General features: G+C 38.5%; 1 protein-coding gene across 1 annotated transcript in view; it reads left to right on the top strand.

Annotated features, from left to right (window-relative positions):
* LOC116839906 (poly [ADP-ribose] polymerase tankyrase-1) overlaps positions 1 to 14,804 on the top strand; it is a 325,729-nt gene that overhangs the window by 136,001 nt on the left and 174,924 nt on the right. Inside the window, 2 exon segments of the mRNA XM_075066025.1 lie at positions 10,496 to 10,532; positions 11,389 to 11,464. Coding sequence (XP_074922126.1) covers positions 10,496 to 10,532; positions 11,389 to 11,464 — 113 coding nt within the window.

Genomic DNA, 14,804 nt, shown 5'->3' with positions numbered 1-14,804 from the left:
TTTTTGAAAAGATTCTACATGTCTCCACCTCCTACCTACTGTACATTTTGAGTTGCAAACATATATCAATGTGTTCTCATTCTCTTGGCATTCCATCTGTCTGTCTTGTCCTCCAGTCTCAGTTTGAATGAGTGACTGAATAAAATGAAAATACGTCTTTAGCAAAAGCTTGATGTGTAGAATAGGGTATGATAGATTGGAAAGTGTATTTATTTCTCTCATTCAGAGTATTGGAAAAAGAAAAGTGGAGTGGGATATGTGCTTTATCTGTTGCAGCACAGTGTTACTGTGAGTAGCATAAACTACTCAGAGAAGAAATAGAAACTACTAGTAAAGAGGCAAAAAAAAAAAATTGAAAAATCTGAGAGGAAACAATATTTTGGAGCAGGGTAGCATTGTTGAAGGCAGTAAAGATTAAATAGGTTACCCAACCTGTTATCAGTTGTTATGATTCTGTAGTTTGATTAGATTCTGTTATTTCTTTGTGATGTGCAGGAAGATTCCCCGGCTAAGGCCTGATCTACACTGTGGGGGGAAGGAGTCAGGGTCAATCTAAGTTACGCAGCTTCAGCTACATGAATAACATAGCTGAAGTCGACATACTTAGATCTCCTTACCGCGGTGTCTTCACTGCTCTCCCATCAACTCTGTCTGCGCCTCTCGCCCTGGTGGACTACCAGAGTCAATGGGAGAGCACTCGCTAGTCAATTTAGACGTGATAAATCGACCCCCACTGGATCAGTTGCTGCCTGTCAATACAGCAGGTAATGTAGACGAGCCCTAACAGTCTGTTGGTGGGCTTCCCTTTGCCTCACAGATTCCCCTTTGTTGATTTTTAGTTTGTAAACCCTTGAAGACAAAGTCTGTCTCCTTTCCTCTCTGGATAGCTTTATTAGCATTTACAAAGAAATAATGAATTGCTTCTGAAAATCATCCATCAGAAATGGAAATCTGCTATACATTGAAAATATAATTAAATATGCTACACCGGGCTGTCTGCCGCGGTCCCGGCCCTCAGCTCCCCCCACCGCTCTCCCCTGTGGGGGCAGGAGGCAGAAGCTTGGTTCTGCGGCAGCCAAGCTTCTCCCTCCCCTGTTTCTTCCCCCAGCATGGTGCTTTCCTGCCCCGCCCTCTCTCCATCCCTGCACCAATCAGCTGATGGCCCTAGCCAGGGGGCGGGGGAAGCACAGCAGCGTGCACACAGCTCCGTAGAGGAGACAGAGGTGGGGACGGAGCCTTGGGGAAGGGGGTGAAACAGGGCATATCCCTTCCAGGCCCCTGCTGTGAGCTGCTCAGTGCAGGGGGCTGGGAGCAACCCCTATGGACTGAGCACCCCAGCCCTCTGCCCTGACCCCCCACACACACACCCAGCCTTCTGCCCTGCACCCCCCTAGCCCTCTGACCTGACCCCTGAACTCCTCCCACACCCCTACTGCCCTGACCCCTGACACCCTCCCCACACCCAGCCTTCTGCCCTGCGCGCCCCATCCCCCTGCCCTGCCCCCCCCACTCAGCAATTCTGCCCTGCACACCCTCACCCCACCAGCCCTCTGCCCTGATCCTTGAACCCCTCCACACACCCAGCCTTTTGCCCTGAACCCCCCAGCCAGCACATCCAGCCTTCTGCTCTACATCCCCACAGCCACATCCGTCTGCCCTGAACCCCCCCACGCCCAGCCTTCTGTCCTGCACCCCCACAGCCCCCAGCCCTCTGCCTGTACCCCCGCCACCCCAACACACACCCAGCCTTCTACCCTGCATCCTCACAGCCCCATCCCTCTGCCTTGAACCCCCCACACATCCAGCCCTCTGCCCTAAACCTCCCACACCCCAGCCCTCTGCCCTGACCCTCGAAACCTCCCCTTCTGGGGTCCCGGCTGCAGGCCCTGCTCAGCCCAGTGCTGGCCTAGGTGAACAGAACCCCAGGCTGGCAGTGAGCTGAGCAGGCTGGAGGCGTAAGATCAGCATTTTAATTTAATTTTAAATGATGCTGCTTAAACATTTTGAAAACCTTGTTTACTTTACATACAGTAGTTTAGTTATATAATATAGACTTACAGATAGAGACCTTCTAAAAACTTTAACATGTATTACCGGCACACAAAATGTTGAATTAGAGTGAATAAATGAAGACTCGGCACAGCACTGCTGAAAGGTTGCTGACCCCTGTGCTACACTATACCTGTAGACACAGACTGTCCAAAGACCTGTTCTGATCTGCAGACTGGGCCTTTTGGTGATTCCCACATCCATGTTAAATGGGGGACTTAAACTGCATCTGGGTATTTATAGTAATAATGTTGCCACATCTCTTATACGCAGTAGATGTCACACATGCCTTATGTAACAGATTGTAGAACACTATTCCGGAAATCTCTTCTTGGCAGTGTATGCAGAAGAGGCCTCTAGATTTCCCCAGCATTGCTTCCTGTCAGGCCCTAGGTGACTTATATCTTTCAATTTCTTTAGAGCAAAATCAGGAGCATCGAACTGCACTTGAATTCAGGCTCTGTATAAGAAACTAAAGCTTATTAAAAGTACCTGTGCTACCAGCAAAGTGGCTTGGCAGAGCTGTGGAGTAAAACCAAGCCATGATTTTTCCTTTTGAAGTCTGTTTTCAGCATGGCTTCGCTGTTAATTGAGCCATATTTTATATCAAGTTTCAAAATGCTTAATTAAGAATCCTCTTAAAATTACTCCGTAGTCAACTTTGTCAGAAGAGACTAAAAGTTAAGATACTATGCAAGTGTCGTTGCAGGCAGGGGAAACGTTTTGAACTTGCTCTTCCAAATGCTGTCTGCCATTTTTCTGCAATTCTTAAAACAAGATGAGTCTTGGTCAATTTTTGGTTACAAAAGCTTAACGTGGGGTGCTTACTGTACTCCTGATCTAGCCTATTAAATAGACTTTATAGTAGCAGCCCAACAGCCTGTGAGAAGCAGATGGGGCAAGAGATATGATTGAATCTAGGAACGCAAATCTACAAGAGGAGGAAAAACTGAGGTAATTTCTATACTATATGTGTCTTCCTCTACTGCTTCCTTCTCCTCACTTGTTTCTTGCATTCTTTCACTGAGAACTCTTTTTCACACAGGATATTACCATAACACACTTTTTACTAGCTATTATATTTTTAAAGTTTTCAGTAGGGCTCTAAGGTGTTTTAAAAAATTCATCACTATTAATCACAATGTTAAACAATAATAGAATAACATTTATTTAGATAATTTGAATATTTTCTACGTTTTCAAATATATTGATTTCAATTACAACACAGAATACAAAGTATACATTGCTTTATATTTTTTATTGCAAACACTTGCACTGTAAAAATGATAAAATAAATATTTTTCAGTTCACCTCATACATGTACTGTAGTGTAATTTCTTTATCATGAAAGTTGAACTTACAAATGTAGAATTATGTACAAAAAAAGACTGCATTCAAAAATAAAACAATGTAAAACTTTTAGAGCCTACAAGTCCACTCAGTTCTACTTCTTGTTCAGCTCAGACAAACAAGTTTGTTTACATTTGCAAGAGATAATGCAGCCCACTACTTGTTTACAATATCACCTGAAAGGGAGAACAGGTGTTTGCATGGCACTTCTGTAGCATCACAAAATATTTGTGCCAGATGCACTGAAGATTCATATGTCCCTTCATGCTTCACCCAGCATTCCAAGGGCCATGCGCCCATGCTGATGATTGGTTCTGCTCAATAACCATCCAAAGCAGTGCGAACCTATGCATGTTCATTTTTATCATCTGAGTCAGATGCCACCAGCATAAAGTTGGATTTCTTTTTTGGTGGTTCGAGTTTTGTAGTTTCCACATCAGAGTGTTGCTCTTTTAAAACTTCTGAATGCATGCTTCACATCTCATCCCTCTCAGATTTTGGAAGGCACTTCAGATTCTTAAAGCTTGGGTCGACTAATGTTGCTATCTTTAGAAATCTCACATTGGTACCTTCTTTGTGTTTTGTCAAATCTGCAGTGAAAATGTTCTTAAAAAGCACAACATGTGCTGGGTCATCATCCGAGGCTGCTATAACATGAAATATATGGCAGAATGTGGGTAAAACAGAGTAGGAGACATACAATTCTCTGCCAAGGAGTTCAGCCACAAATTTAATTAATGCATTTTTTTTTTTTTTAATGAGCATCATCAGCATGGAAGCACGTCCTCTGGAATGGTAGTCAAAGCATGTAGAGGCATATGATTGTTTAGCATATCTGGCAGGTTAATACCTTGCAATGCCAACTACAAAAGTACCATGCGAACACCTGTTCTCACTTTCAGGTGACATCGTAAATAAGAAGCGGATAGCTTTATCTCCCGTAAATGTAAACAAACTTTTTTGTCTTGGGGATTGGCTGAACAAGAAGTAGGACTGAGTGGACTTGTAGGCTGTAAATTTTTACATTATTTTGTTTTTGAATGCAGTTATGTAACAAAAAAGTCTACATTCGTAAGTTGCACTTTCCCCATAAAGAAATTGCAGTACAGTACTTGTACGAGAGAAATACTAAAAATGTGTAATAAAAAAAAATAAAGTGAGCACTGTCTACTGTCTATTTGTAATTGAAATCAATATATTTGAAAATGTAGAAAAACATCCAAAAATATGTTTAATAAATTTCATTTGGTATTCAGTTATTTAACAGTGATTAAATTGTGATTAATTTCTTTGAGTTAATTGTGTGAGTGAACTGCGATTAATCGACAGCCCTAGTATTAGAACGCTACCACAGCCTCATGCTTCCTGGACTGTTAAAACACCTTGTTATGATTTAATGCTATATTTTACTCTCTTTGCTTGCTTTAGAGCAGGGATAATCATATGGGGGAATGGAAATATTTTAGTGGACTCTTTTCCATCTCTCCCTGAAAGAGGTTACAGAGAGATTAAACGTTGAGGTTTTGTGGGGAAAAAATAGATTTTTCTTTTTTTTAAAAAAGCCAGCTCATGTAGTCTGTGTCAGGGCAGTAATGGCTCCCATTTTTAATTAGGTTTTAAGAAACTAACATTCATTAAAAGAATGTTGTATGTATATTTGACCATTACTCGCATCTAGATCTGCAAGATCTTGAGACATCAGACTCTAAAGTTTATTGCTTTTTCTGTTTTGTGTGTGTGTATTATGTCATCTCTAAGCTCTGTGCTCTTGGACTCATGGTAACGAAGACTGATTTACGGGTGGAGAGACAAAAATAATAGTCCCAATAAATCTTTTTAAAACTTCATGAAAAATTCCTATAATACTTTGTCACATATGATATACCAAATACACGAGTCCTATAAAAGTTCTATCTTTACTTATTTAAGAGTGATATGCGTAACTCCTTTGTAGCTTCAGCTCTCTTGAATGGTGTCCATTCCAAACTCTGACTGATAAATATCGTAGACCAAGATTTTCCAAAATAGGAGCCTAAAGGGACATTACTTAGTCAGTGTTTAGACTCCTAAATAAGTAACCTGGGGTGAAATCCTGGCCTCTTGAAGTCAACAGTAAAACTTTTGATTTCAGTGCGGCCATGATTTTCACCCCCTGAATTTCAAAAGTGGCTTATCATGCAATAGCTCCCATTGATACATATAAACACTCCTGGGTACTCAGCCTCTCTTTAAATCAGGGTCAGGAAATTATTCCTGTTTGGGGCAGTCACTCATTTAATTTGTGTGTGCGCTTAAGCTTGTAAATAAAGCTCTTAATTCAGGAAGGCACTTAACTGTGGAATGAGGAGTCCAGCGTTAAGCATCTAAGTTTGAAAAATCTTATCCTTTTATAACACCAACACTTCTATATTCTCAATTAGATAATATGCATGTCTGTAACAAACCACACAGAAGTGATCAAATCCATGCTGCTAAAAGACAAAACAAAGTCATCTTTATTGCAGCATTACAAAATCAAGAACTCAGATTTGGGAAATAAGGAAGGTCCTGAATCTACAAGAGTAATTGATTTCCCTGGGGCTATATGTGCATGGATCTCATTCCAGGATTGGGGCCTATGTCTGCATGCTTAACTCTGAATCTTTGTTCGACTATCTCAAAAATACACTCTCATTAAAATATGTACAATAATACAGAAATTTTGATTATTTGGATTTTGTCTTTGATTTAGTTTAAAGAAAAGTACTCAAATTTAAAATCAACATAAAGGAAAAAATATATTGGATTTTATTTTTGTTTTGAATATTTGACAGGATTTTTTTTTCCTCTTCCTTGTTCTCAGATATTAGTGAGCTGGCGTCTTACAGTGTATTCATCTTTATGTGTATAAAATTAAAATAGGGATTTATACATGGGGCTAGATCTGACCAGAAAAGGTGGCCTAAGCTTTCAGTAATATGTATAGCATGGTTGTGATATATAGTTGCAGTAACATATTATACATATTTAATGTTTTTTTAATCCCACTTAATTTTTCAATTCCTAGAAAAACATTTTAATCCATGTATTTTCTCCATCATTCATTGCTGGTTTTTTTGACTGCCTGTAACTGCCTGGTTTCATCCATAACTGATCTGTTGCTAGTCTTTATCTGGATGTTTTTACAAAATCTAAGAGGTTTTCTTCAGTAGGAAAACATGGTAACTAGCTCATGGTATAATGCTAGTGTTGTCAAGGCATTTGTAGTTTTTAGCTATGTTAGCAAGTAACGGTAAACACTAGTGCTAACATGTTAAAACTGCAACTGCCTTATCCACACTAAGATGTTTACAGTCTGTTAGCAGCAGTAAAATACAAAACAGAACATTTTTCCCTTAGTGTGGACATACCTTAAAAGGCACCAGGGAGCACTACAGTCTGATCCTATACATACAGGCAGTTCTGCAGCTAGCAGCTGCAATTTTAATTGTTTGGCTCAAAAGTTTAAAATAGTTTTGGCTATGAAATATTCTGGAAGACTGATTCATTTTGTTCTAGGATGTGGCATTTAAAAATAAATGGTTTTAAGCTACGATTAGATAGTGGTCTTTGGACACCAAGGTGTGGATACTAAATTGTGTTCAAGAACTTCTGGCTCATGTTTCTGCAGCACTCTTGTGTTGAGTTCTGCTTTAATTATAAAATTCTGTGGATGCCTCAAGTAATTAAAAGCCTGAATTAAATATCAAGATAAAAGAATATGATTGGATCATTATTCCTTGTATTTATTTTGAAATATAATTCAATTTACTTTATGCTGCCTCTCAAAAGTTCAATATGACTTAGATATTTGTACTGTAAGTCATAATTATGTAACAGAAGATGTCGGTGAAGAAAAGGGAACTCTTGATAGCCTGGCAAAGATCTGGAGTTTTTGTCATCTGGAAATGCCTGGGAAACGATTTGGGGTTTTGGTACCTAGCAGGTGATTCAGTGAGTTTAGCTATGAAAGCTTTGAGTTTGTGTTTTTCTAGTGATAATGAAAGGCTGAGGCCACTGGTATGGGTGGAAATGATGTAAGGATGACACCTATTGGAGATCAGCACTGTATTTTGTCTAGCTATAGTTGTATTCCTGTCTTTACTATCAGAATCTAACCATCATAATACTCTCAACCTTGGTTTGTGCACTCCACTGCATCCAAAGCGTTGCTGTCAAAATCATTGGCACTGACACTGTGCCTGGAAGGATTTTTTCTCTCTTTCGAAGCTGAGAATTACTAAGGAATTTGAAAGAGCAACCTAGAATACTCTATATCTACTACATCGGAGGGCGGGGGATGGAGGGGCGAATCAATCTAAGTTAAGCAACTGCAGCTACATGAATAATGTAGCTGAAGTCAGCGTACTTAGATCGACTTACTGTGGTGTCTTCACTGCAGTAAATCGACTGCTGTCACTCCTCTGTCGGCTCTGCCCATGCCTCTCGCGATGCTGGAGTACAGGAGTCGACGGGAGAGCGCTCGAGGGTCGATTTATCGTGTCCAGACTTAGATGCGATAAATCGATCCCTACTGGATTGAGCATTATTCTACGAAGCCATAAATCTCAACCTGCCCAAAGTTAATGTTAGTTTGGTCCAAGTCTGTCCATTTCTTACAATTTTTAAAAATCATTGTGCAAGGTGGATGGTCTGAATTTTTGTATTTTAATTCCAAACCTTAATGTTTAATTACGTGAGTATGTATAGTTTTAAAAAAATACTGTGCAAACACATTTATCATTATATACATGTGACCAAATCGTGCAGTCTATGTCCAGGTTTTCTTATATAAATTGATGTAGCAAGTGCTTATATCTTTTTTGGATCATAGTCCATTGCAAAGCATACCATTCATAGTAGATAAGTTTCTTAGAACAATGAAGTTGCACTCATTTAAAGAGGATTTTTTTCCTAATCCGTATCCTATTGCAGAAAGACTGTGACAAATTTTAAGAATCTCTTGTCTTGGTTTTGATATCAAGACCTATTACCTGTAAATATCTCTGATTTTATTAAAAATAATTCATGTACTTAGTTAAGGTTAAAGTGCTTTTGTTTTTAAACCAAGCTATCTAATCCTTGATTTCTCCCTGTTAAAACGATTCCTTGGTATTCAAGCTCTTTAGGATAGAGCTAGGGCTCATGTCTGAAGAGCAGCTAGCAAAATATTATTTAACTTTGGGGCCTTTGGATACTACTATAAATCCAATCAAAACTGGAGCTCCATTGTGGTAGACACTGTACCAAAACTGATAAAGAGCACACAGTCTACAAGGTGGGCCCTCAGTGTGACTAGGGCTGGTAAGTATCTCTGATGTAAATGATGGATAATAATAAACAACATCAAGACATTTTTCTAGTGGACAGGATTTTTTGTCATTGTTGCTTTTTGTGTAACAAAATGTAAATTATTTGATTCAGAAGTCAATTGTCGCTTTTGATTCTTCATTGATTAGAAGTATTGTAATTATGCCCAGTGTTTTGTTTACACTGTGCTAAGAATGAGGCATGTGTTGTGTCCTGGCCTGAAAAAATTGCATCACCAGTGGTAACTAGGAAACTTCTTTGGGTGAATTTGGAGAGCAGCAAGGAGACAGCCATTGTTTTTTGCAGCATTCAAATCTTCATTACAAACATGTTTCTGTGAATATTCCAAAAATAAATCAAATCTTGTTTTTCTTAGTCTGGCAGCCAGCTCTAGTGCCTCTGCTGGTGATTTTAATTTTGTAATTAACTAGATCTGGTCCATTACACTGCTGCTATTCAGAATCCTGTAGGCAGCCATGAAACTGTAAAGAACTGTGTCAGTTTCACTCTGGTGCTGGTTGGAAAAGCTAAAAGTGATGGCAGAAGTAGACACTAAGCCCTTCACAAGGAAAGATGACCCAAGCACTTCTCCTCCCAACAGTTAGGATCTGGGTTGGGGAGGGAGAAAAAGAACTTAACTCTTCTAGGGCAGGTTGATTGCCATCTTCCTACTTATCAGCTGCTTAGGGTGGGATTTTCGCAGATGCTCAGTGTGGGTCTGACTGCTCACATTGAAGTTAACAGGAGTTTCACCTGATATAAAGAAATGTAGTGGTAGTAGGCTTTTTAGCAGGGCCTTGCCTTCATACCTCACTCATGCAGGAGAATGCTATATCCCATTTTTTCGTATCTGCCTTCGGGTGGTTACTTTAATCTTCTGGCTACTAGGAGTCTAGGACATTTTCCAAACCCTACATTAAGCATTGCTGGAATGTCCTACTTTCGGAGGGTTTGCTACATGTATAGTTGTGATTCAGCTTCACTGAATGTCATCTCATTTGCAGTTAGGTGCCAGAACAGCTCATCATCTCCATGTGCTCTTTTCACTTAAAATATTCAGGAGATTCAGTTTAATTTTTGGAGTGTACCGCAACCATTCATGTGATTTTATAATGATTTAAGAACAAGCTCACTGCGATTAAATGCAAGTTTGAAACTGCAACTTTCAGAGGGCTTGTGCCCTTTTGGGTATATTTTATAATTTAAAAGTATATGGTTTTCCTGAAGTCTAGAAAAGGTTTCATTAGTTCTGATTTTTGGAATTTCATAAGCTATTATGAGCCATTGCTGTTGGTAAGGACATTGAATAGTAATACTGAACTTCAAAAAGAACTGCCTTTAACAGGTACAAATTACCAGTTTCTAAGAGCCATAATGCCTTGCTTTTGTCTCAGAATTTCTTAATGCTTCAGAAGTATACTGTGCCATTCTGAATGGGAAAGTGGGGGAGGGGACATTGTCTTCAGCTAGCATACTGTTATCAGAGGGAATGTGTTTCTGGACACAAGATTTAGCATTCATTGGTTGTCTGAAGGAAGCTGTTTCATCTGAGGATTGGATAAGAAGCTATGTCAGTTTGCTGCCCGTCTCCAAGGCACTGGTGATGCTGCCTTCACAAGCTGGCTAACGTCACAGCTCCATCACCCAGCGGGGTGTGGGCTCTTTTTTTTCTCCTCTTCTCTGTTTTAATTCTGTATTTGCTTCCTATTGTATTTCTTAATCTGTCTTCTGCCAGATGCTAACAGCATGATATTTTGCAATCATTTAGGTGAATACAAGAAGGACGAACTCCTGGAAGCTGCTAGGTAAGTGCTGCTTAGAATACAAAATATGTTGGAGATGGGAAGAGATGACGAAAAGGGGCTTTTATAAACTGTAATGTTCTGCATTGCCTTCTATGAAATGATGCAGGTAAACCAGTTTATTAGAATAAATCTCTTTGGACTTTACAGTCTGTTATAAATAGAAAAGTCTATTTGTGTAATTGAAATCCCCCAACATGATGCTTATAAGGTTAATATTAATTGTGTTCTTGCCTTAAGCTGCTAGAAATCCTATTTACCATTTAGTGATTGTCCTTTTTAGGTGCAAATTACATATTGTTGAAGTATTTCCCTTTTTGTTTCACCACCTGACAGCTTTATTTTCAAATGTTTCCTACCAAAACACAGCCTAGAGAAGCAAAAGTGAAAGGTGTAAAGTTCAGTCTAATATTCTAGAAATTATTTTATCCCTTGTCTTTCTGACAGCTTGTAAAACAGTTATTTTCACACTGTATTTTCCCTTTCACTAACATTTTAAAATGTTATTTTTAGCAATGTATACTGGTATTTGGCATGTGATCTGAAGAATAAGTTAACTACTAATTCAGAAAATGGCTTTCTGCAGATCAGTAAAACGGGCTAAAGGAAAGATCCTATTATAAGGCTGAAGAAAGAGATGTTAAGACATTTTTTTGCATGAACTACTGTGGATTTAATAGCAAATAAAAGAATATTTTGTATTTTATCAGCATTTCTAAAACACTTGCGAGATATTTTGCAAATTGACATATTTTTCACTCTGCTTTGAAGAACAGCAATATACACTACATTAATATGAAACTTCTTATCAAATCTTTTACAAAGGGACATGTCTTCTCCCCCCCCCCCACCCTTACAGGAGCGGTAATGAAGAAAAACTAATGGCTTTATTGACTCCTTTAAATGTGAACTGCCATGCAAGTGATGGGCGGAAAGTAAGTTAATATCTGTTTAATATTTTTACAGTTTTAGAGAGGTAAATGTGAACACTGAAATGCCGATATATAAACCAGGACAGAGTGTATAGCTGAATTCTAAATGATGTGTTTTCATCATGAAATTAAATGTTGCCATACTTAATACTGCCAGTTGTGACAGATGGACAGAGCCAATAGACCATGAATTTTGAGCATGCTTTTTCTTTTAAATGTCAGATACTCTATTGTATAGAAAATGAGATGGTAGAATCTTCAATAATAACAAAATGTACCATTTTAGACTGTTAATAAAGTAGCTAAAGGAACAGAGGATCATTTACTATCTCTACACTATACCAGAGGTTCTTGAACTGGGGGTCGTGAGGTTATTATGTGGGGGTCACGAGCTGTCAGCCTCCACCCCTAAACCCCTCTTCCCCTCCAGCTTTTATAATAGTGTTAAATATTTTTAAAAGTGTGTTTAATGTATAAGGGGGGGTTGCACTCAGAGGCTTGCTGTGTGAAAGGGGTCATCAGTACAAAACTTTGAGAGCCACTGCATTACATAGTGTGACTATCCCATTTGGGGGAGAGGAGGGATTCTTCAGTAGAGGAGGTTAGCTCTCATAGGCCCTAATACCTTGCCAGTTAAAGCTGACAGTGTATTAATGAGATAAGGGTTTCATGATTTATAATGTTAGATGTTCACATTAACAGACAGATTTGTCTAGCTTTCTAGGCTTACAGACTTTGGTGGCTATTTTTAAGTATTTGTTGGAATTTTCTCAATATATATAGATTAGAAAATCCATCACATGTGATTATACATCACACTCTGAAGAGTTTGAGTTAATCCAGTAAATAGATATTTCAGACTGAAAAGTATGTGTTTTAAATTCTTACTGTTCTTAAAAGTATTTTCAATGCAATGTCTTTTATTACACTTAAAAACAAACAAACAAACAAAAAAACAACTGCTGACCCAGATCTGCAGCTGGGGTAAATAGGCACAGCTCCATTGAAGCCAATAGAGTTATGCTGATTTACACTAGCCAAGAATCTGGTCCACTTTATTCACAGGGAAAATATCCCTTGCCTTACCATTGCAGAGTGCCTGGTGTTTGCTACTAGAATGTTGCTTCGTTTGTTAAAATATGCTGACAGACCTTTACAGGCATCAATGTGATTAATGTTTGCTTAAATGAAGCAAGTAACTTTTTAATAGAAAAATTTTAAATATCTTTGAATTACAATATCTAGAAACGTTAAAAAATCTAGTGTTTTACTTCCACAATCCATATTTTAAATGTTAAGGGTTATTGTCAATAATTGAACCCTTCTGAATCTTGGTAGAACAAGCTATTTAAGCAATTAAATTTAAGACCCATTAAAAAAAGAGTATAAGCATATAAGAATGGCCATACTGGGTCAGACCAAGGGTCCATCTAGCCCAGTGTCTGTCTTCCAACAGTGGCCAATGCCAGGTGCCCCAGAGGGAATGAATAGAACAGGTAATCATCAAGTGATCCATCCTCTGTTGCCCATTCCCAGCTTCTGGCAAACAGAGGCTAGGGACACCATCTCTGCCCATCCTGGCTAATAGCCATTGATGGACCTATTCTCCATGAACTTATAGTTTTTCTTTGAACCCTGTTATAGTCTTGGGCTTCACAAAATCCTCTGGCAAGGAGTTCCACAGGTTAGCTGTGCGTTGTGTGGAAAAGTGCTTCCTTTTGTTTGTTTTAAACCTGCTGCATATTAATTTCATTTGGTGATCTTTAGTTCTTGAGTTATGAAAGAGTAAATAATACTACCTTATTTACTTTCTCCACAACAGTCATGATTTTATAGACCTCAGTCATATCCCCCCCAGTCGTCTCCTTTTCCAAGCTGAAAAGACCTAGTCTTATTAATCTCTCCTCATACAGAAGCCATTCCATATCCCTAATCATTTTTGTTGCCCTTTTCTGAACCTTTTCCAATTCCATTCTATCTTCTTTGAGATGGGACGACCACATCTGCACACAGTATTCAAGATGTTAGCGTACGATGGATTTATATAGCGACAATACGATATTTTCTGTCTTAATGATGCCCAACATGCTGTTTGCTTTTTTTTAACTCCCGCTGCACATTCAGTGGATGTTTTCAGAGAACTATCCACAATGACTCCAAGATCTTTCTTGATTGGTAACAGCTAATTTAGACTCCATCATTTTATATGTACAGTTGGGATTATGCTTTCCAATGTGCATCACTTTGCATTTATCAGCATTAAATGTCATCAGCCATTTTGTTGCCCAGTTACCCAGTTTTGTGAGATTGCTTTGTAGCTTTTCGCAGTGTCCCTAGGACTTAACTATCTTGAATAATTTTGTATCATCTCCAAATTCTGCAACCTCACTGTTTACCCCTTTTTTTAGATCATTTACAAATATGTTGATTAGGACTGATCCCAGTATAGAACCCCGGGGGATACCACTGTTTACTCCAGTAATGCAGTATTTTGTCCTGATACATGGGGATCTATGATGTATTCTCTCTTTGTTATAATAAAGATATAACTCACAGTTAGTGTTTTTAAAAAGATAAGACAGAGCTGTTCAGATGAAGTATTATTTAAATATTTATAAAATGCTGTTTTGTCGTAGTTAAGTACTAAGACACACAAATCAGCGATACATTTCTGGTTGAGCATTTGAGCCCCATCACTACTGATATGAGGCTAAAGGTAGGATTGCTACTTCTGTCAACAAGACCAATGATCCCTCAGAAATATACTGTCTAGAATTTGTGCTGCCATGAAATAAAAATTAGATTTAAGGAAAAAAAAATTGGTTAGTAGGGATTTGGTTAGTAGGCATCATTGAATGGTATGACAGCACTTGAGTTAACACAAACGCTTAATTTAAATCCAAGATTGAGAAAGCACATCAGAGTTAGAATGAAATAGTGCTGACATTTAGAGAATACATTGGTTTGTGTGTTTGTCCAATTCTTGTCAGTAAAAGCATTCTAAGCAGTTAGGTGGTTTATATCCAGGTAAGGATAAGACAGTTCTGTTAATCGTTCGGACTATGTTCTTTTTGTAATAATAGTCAGTATCATAAAAATGTGTACCATCAAGTCTGTTTGCTGAATAAATTGAATCCAGTCACCCACAGACAAGGCTATTTTGAGACTTATATATTTTTTTCAATATTAGTGTGCAGATTGGAAATTCAAGTAGAAGGCATTTTTAGAAGTACAGTGTTGTTCAACTGAAAGTATTATTTGTGGGTTTTGGGTCCTTTAACAATGCAAGACTATTTTGTTGGACTTCTGAAGAAGTTTAGATGAGCTAGTGGTGCAAATAATT

Source organism: Chelonoidis abingdonii, chromosome 5 (assembly GCF_003597395.2).
Source record: "Chelonoidis abingdonii isolate Lonesome George chromosome 5, CheloAbing_2.0, whole genome shotgun sequence".
Classification (NCBI taxonomy): domain Eukaryota; kingdom Metazoa; phylum Chordata; order Testudines; family Testudinidae; genus Chelonoidis; species Chelonoidis abingdonii.
The sequence above is the reverse complement of the archived record's forward strand: the minus strand, read 5'-3'. Positions and strand labels throughout refer to the sequence as shown.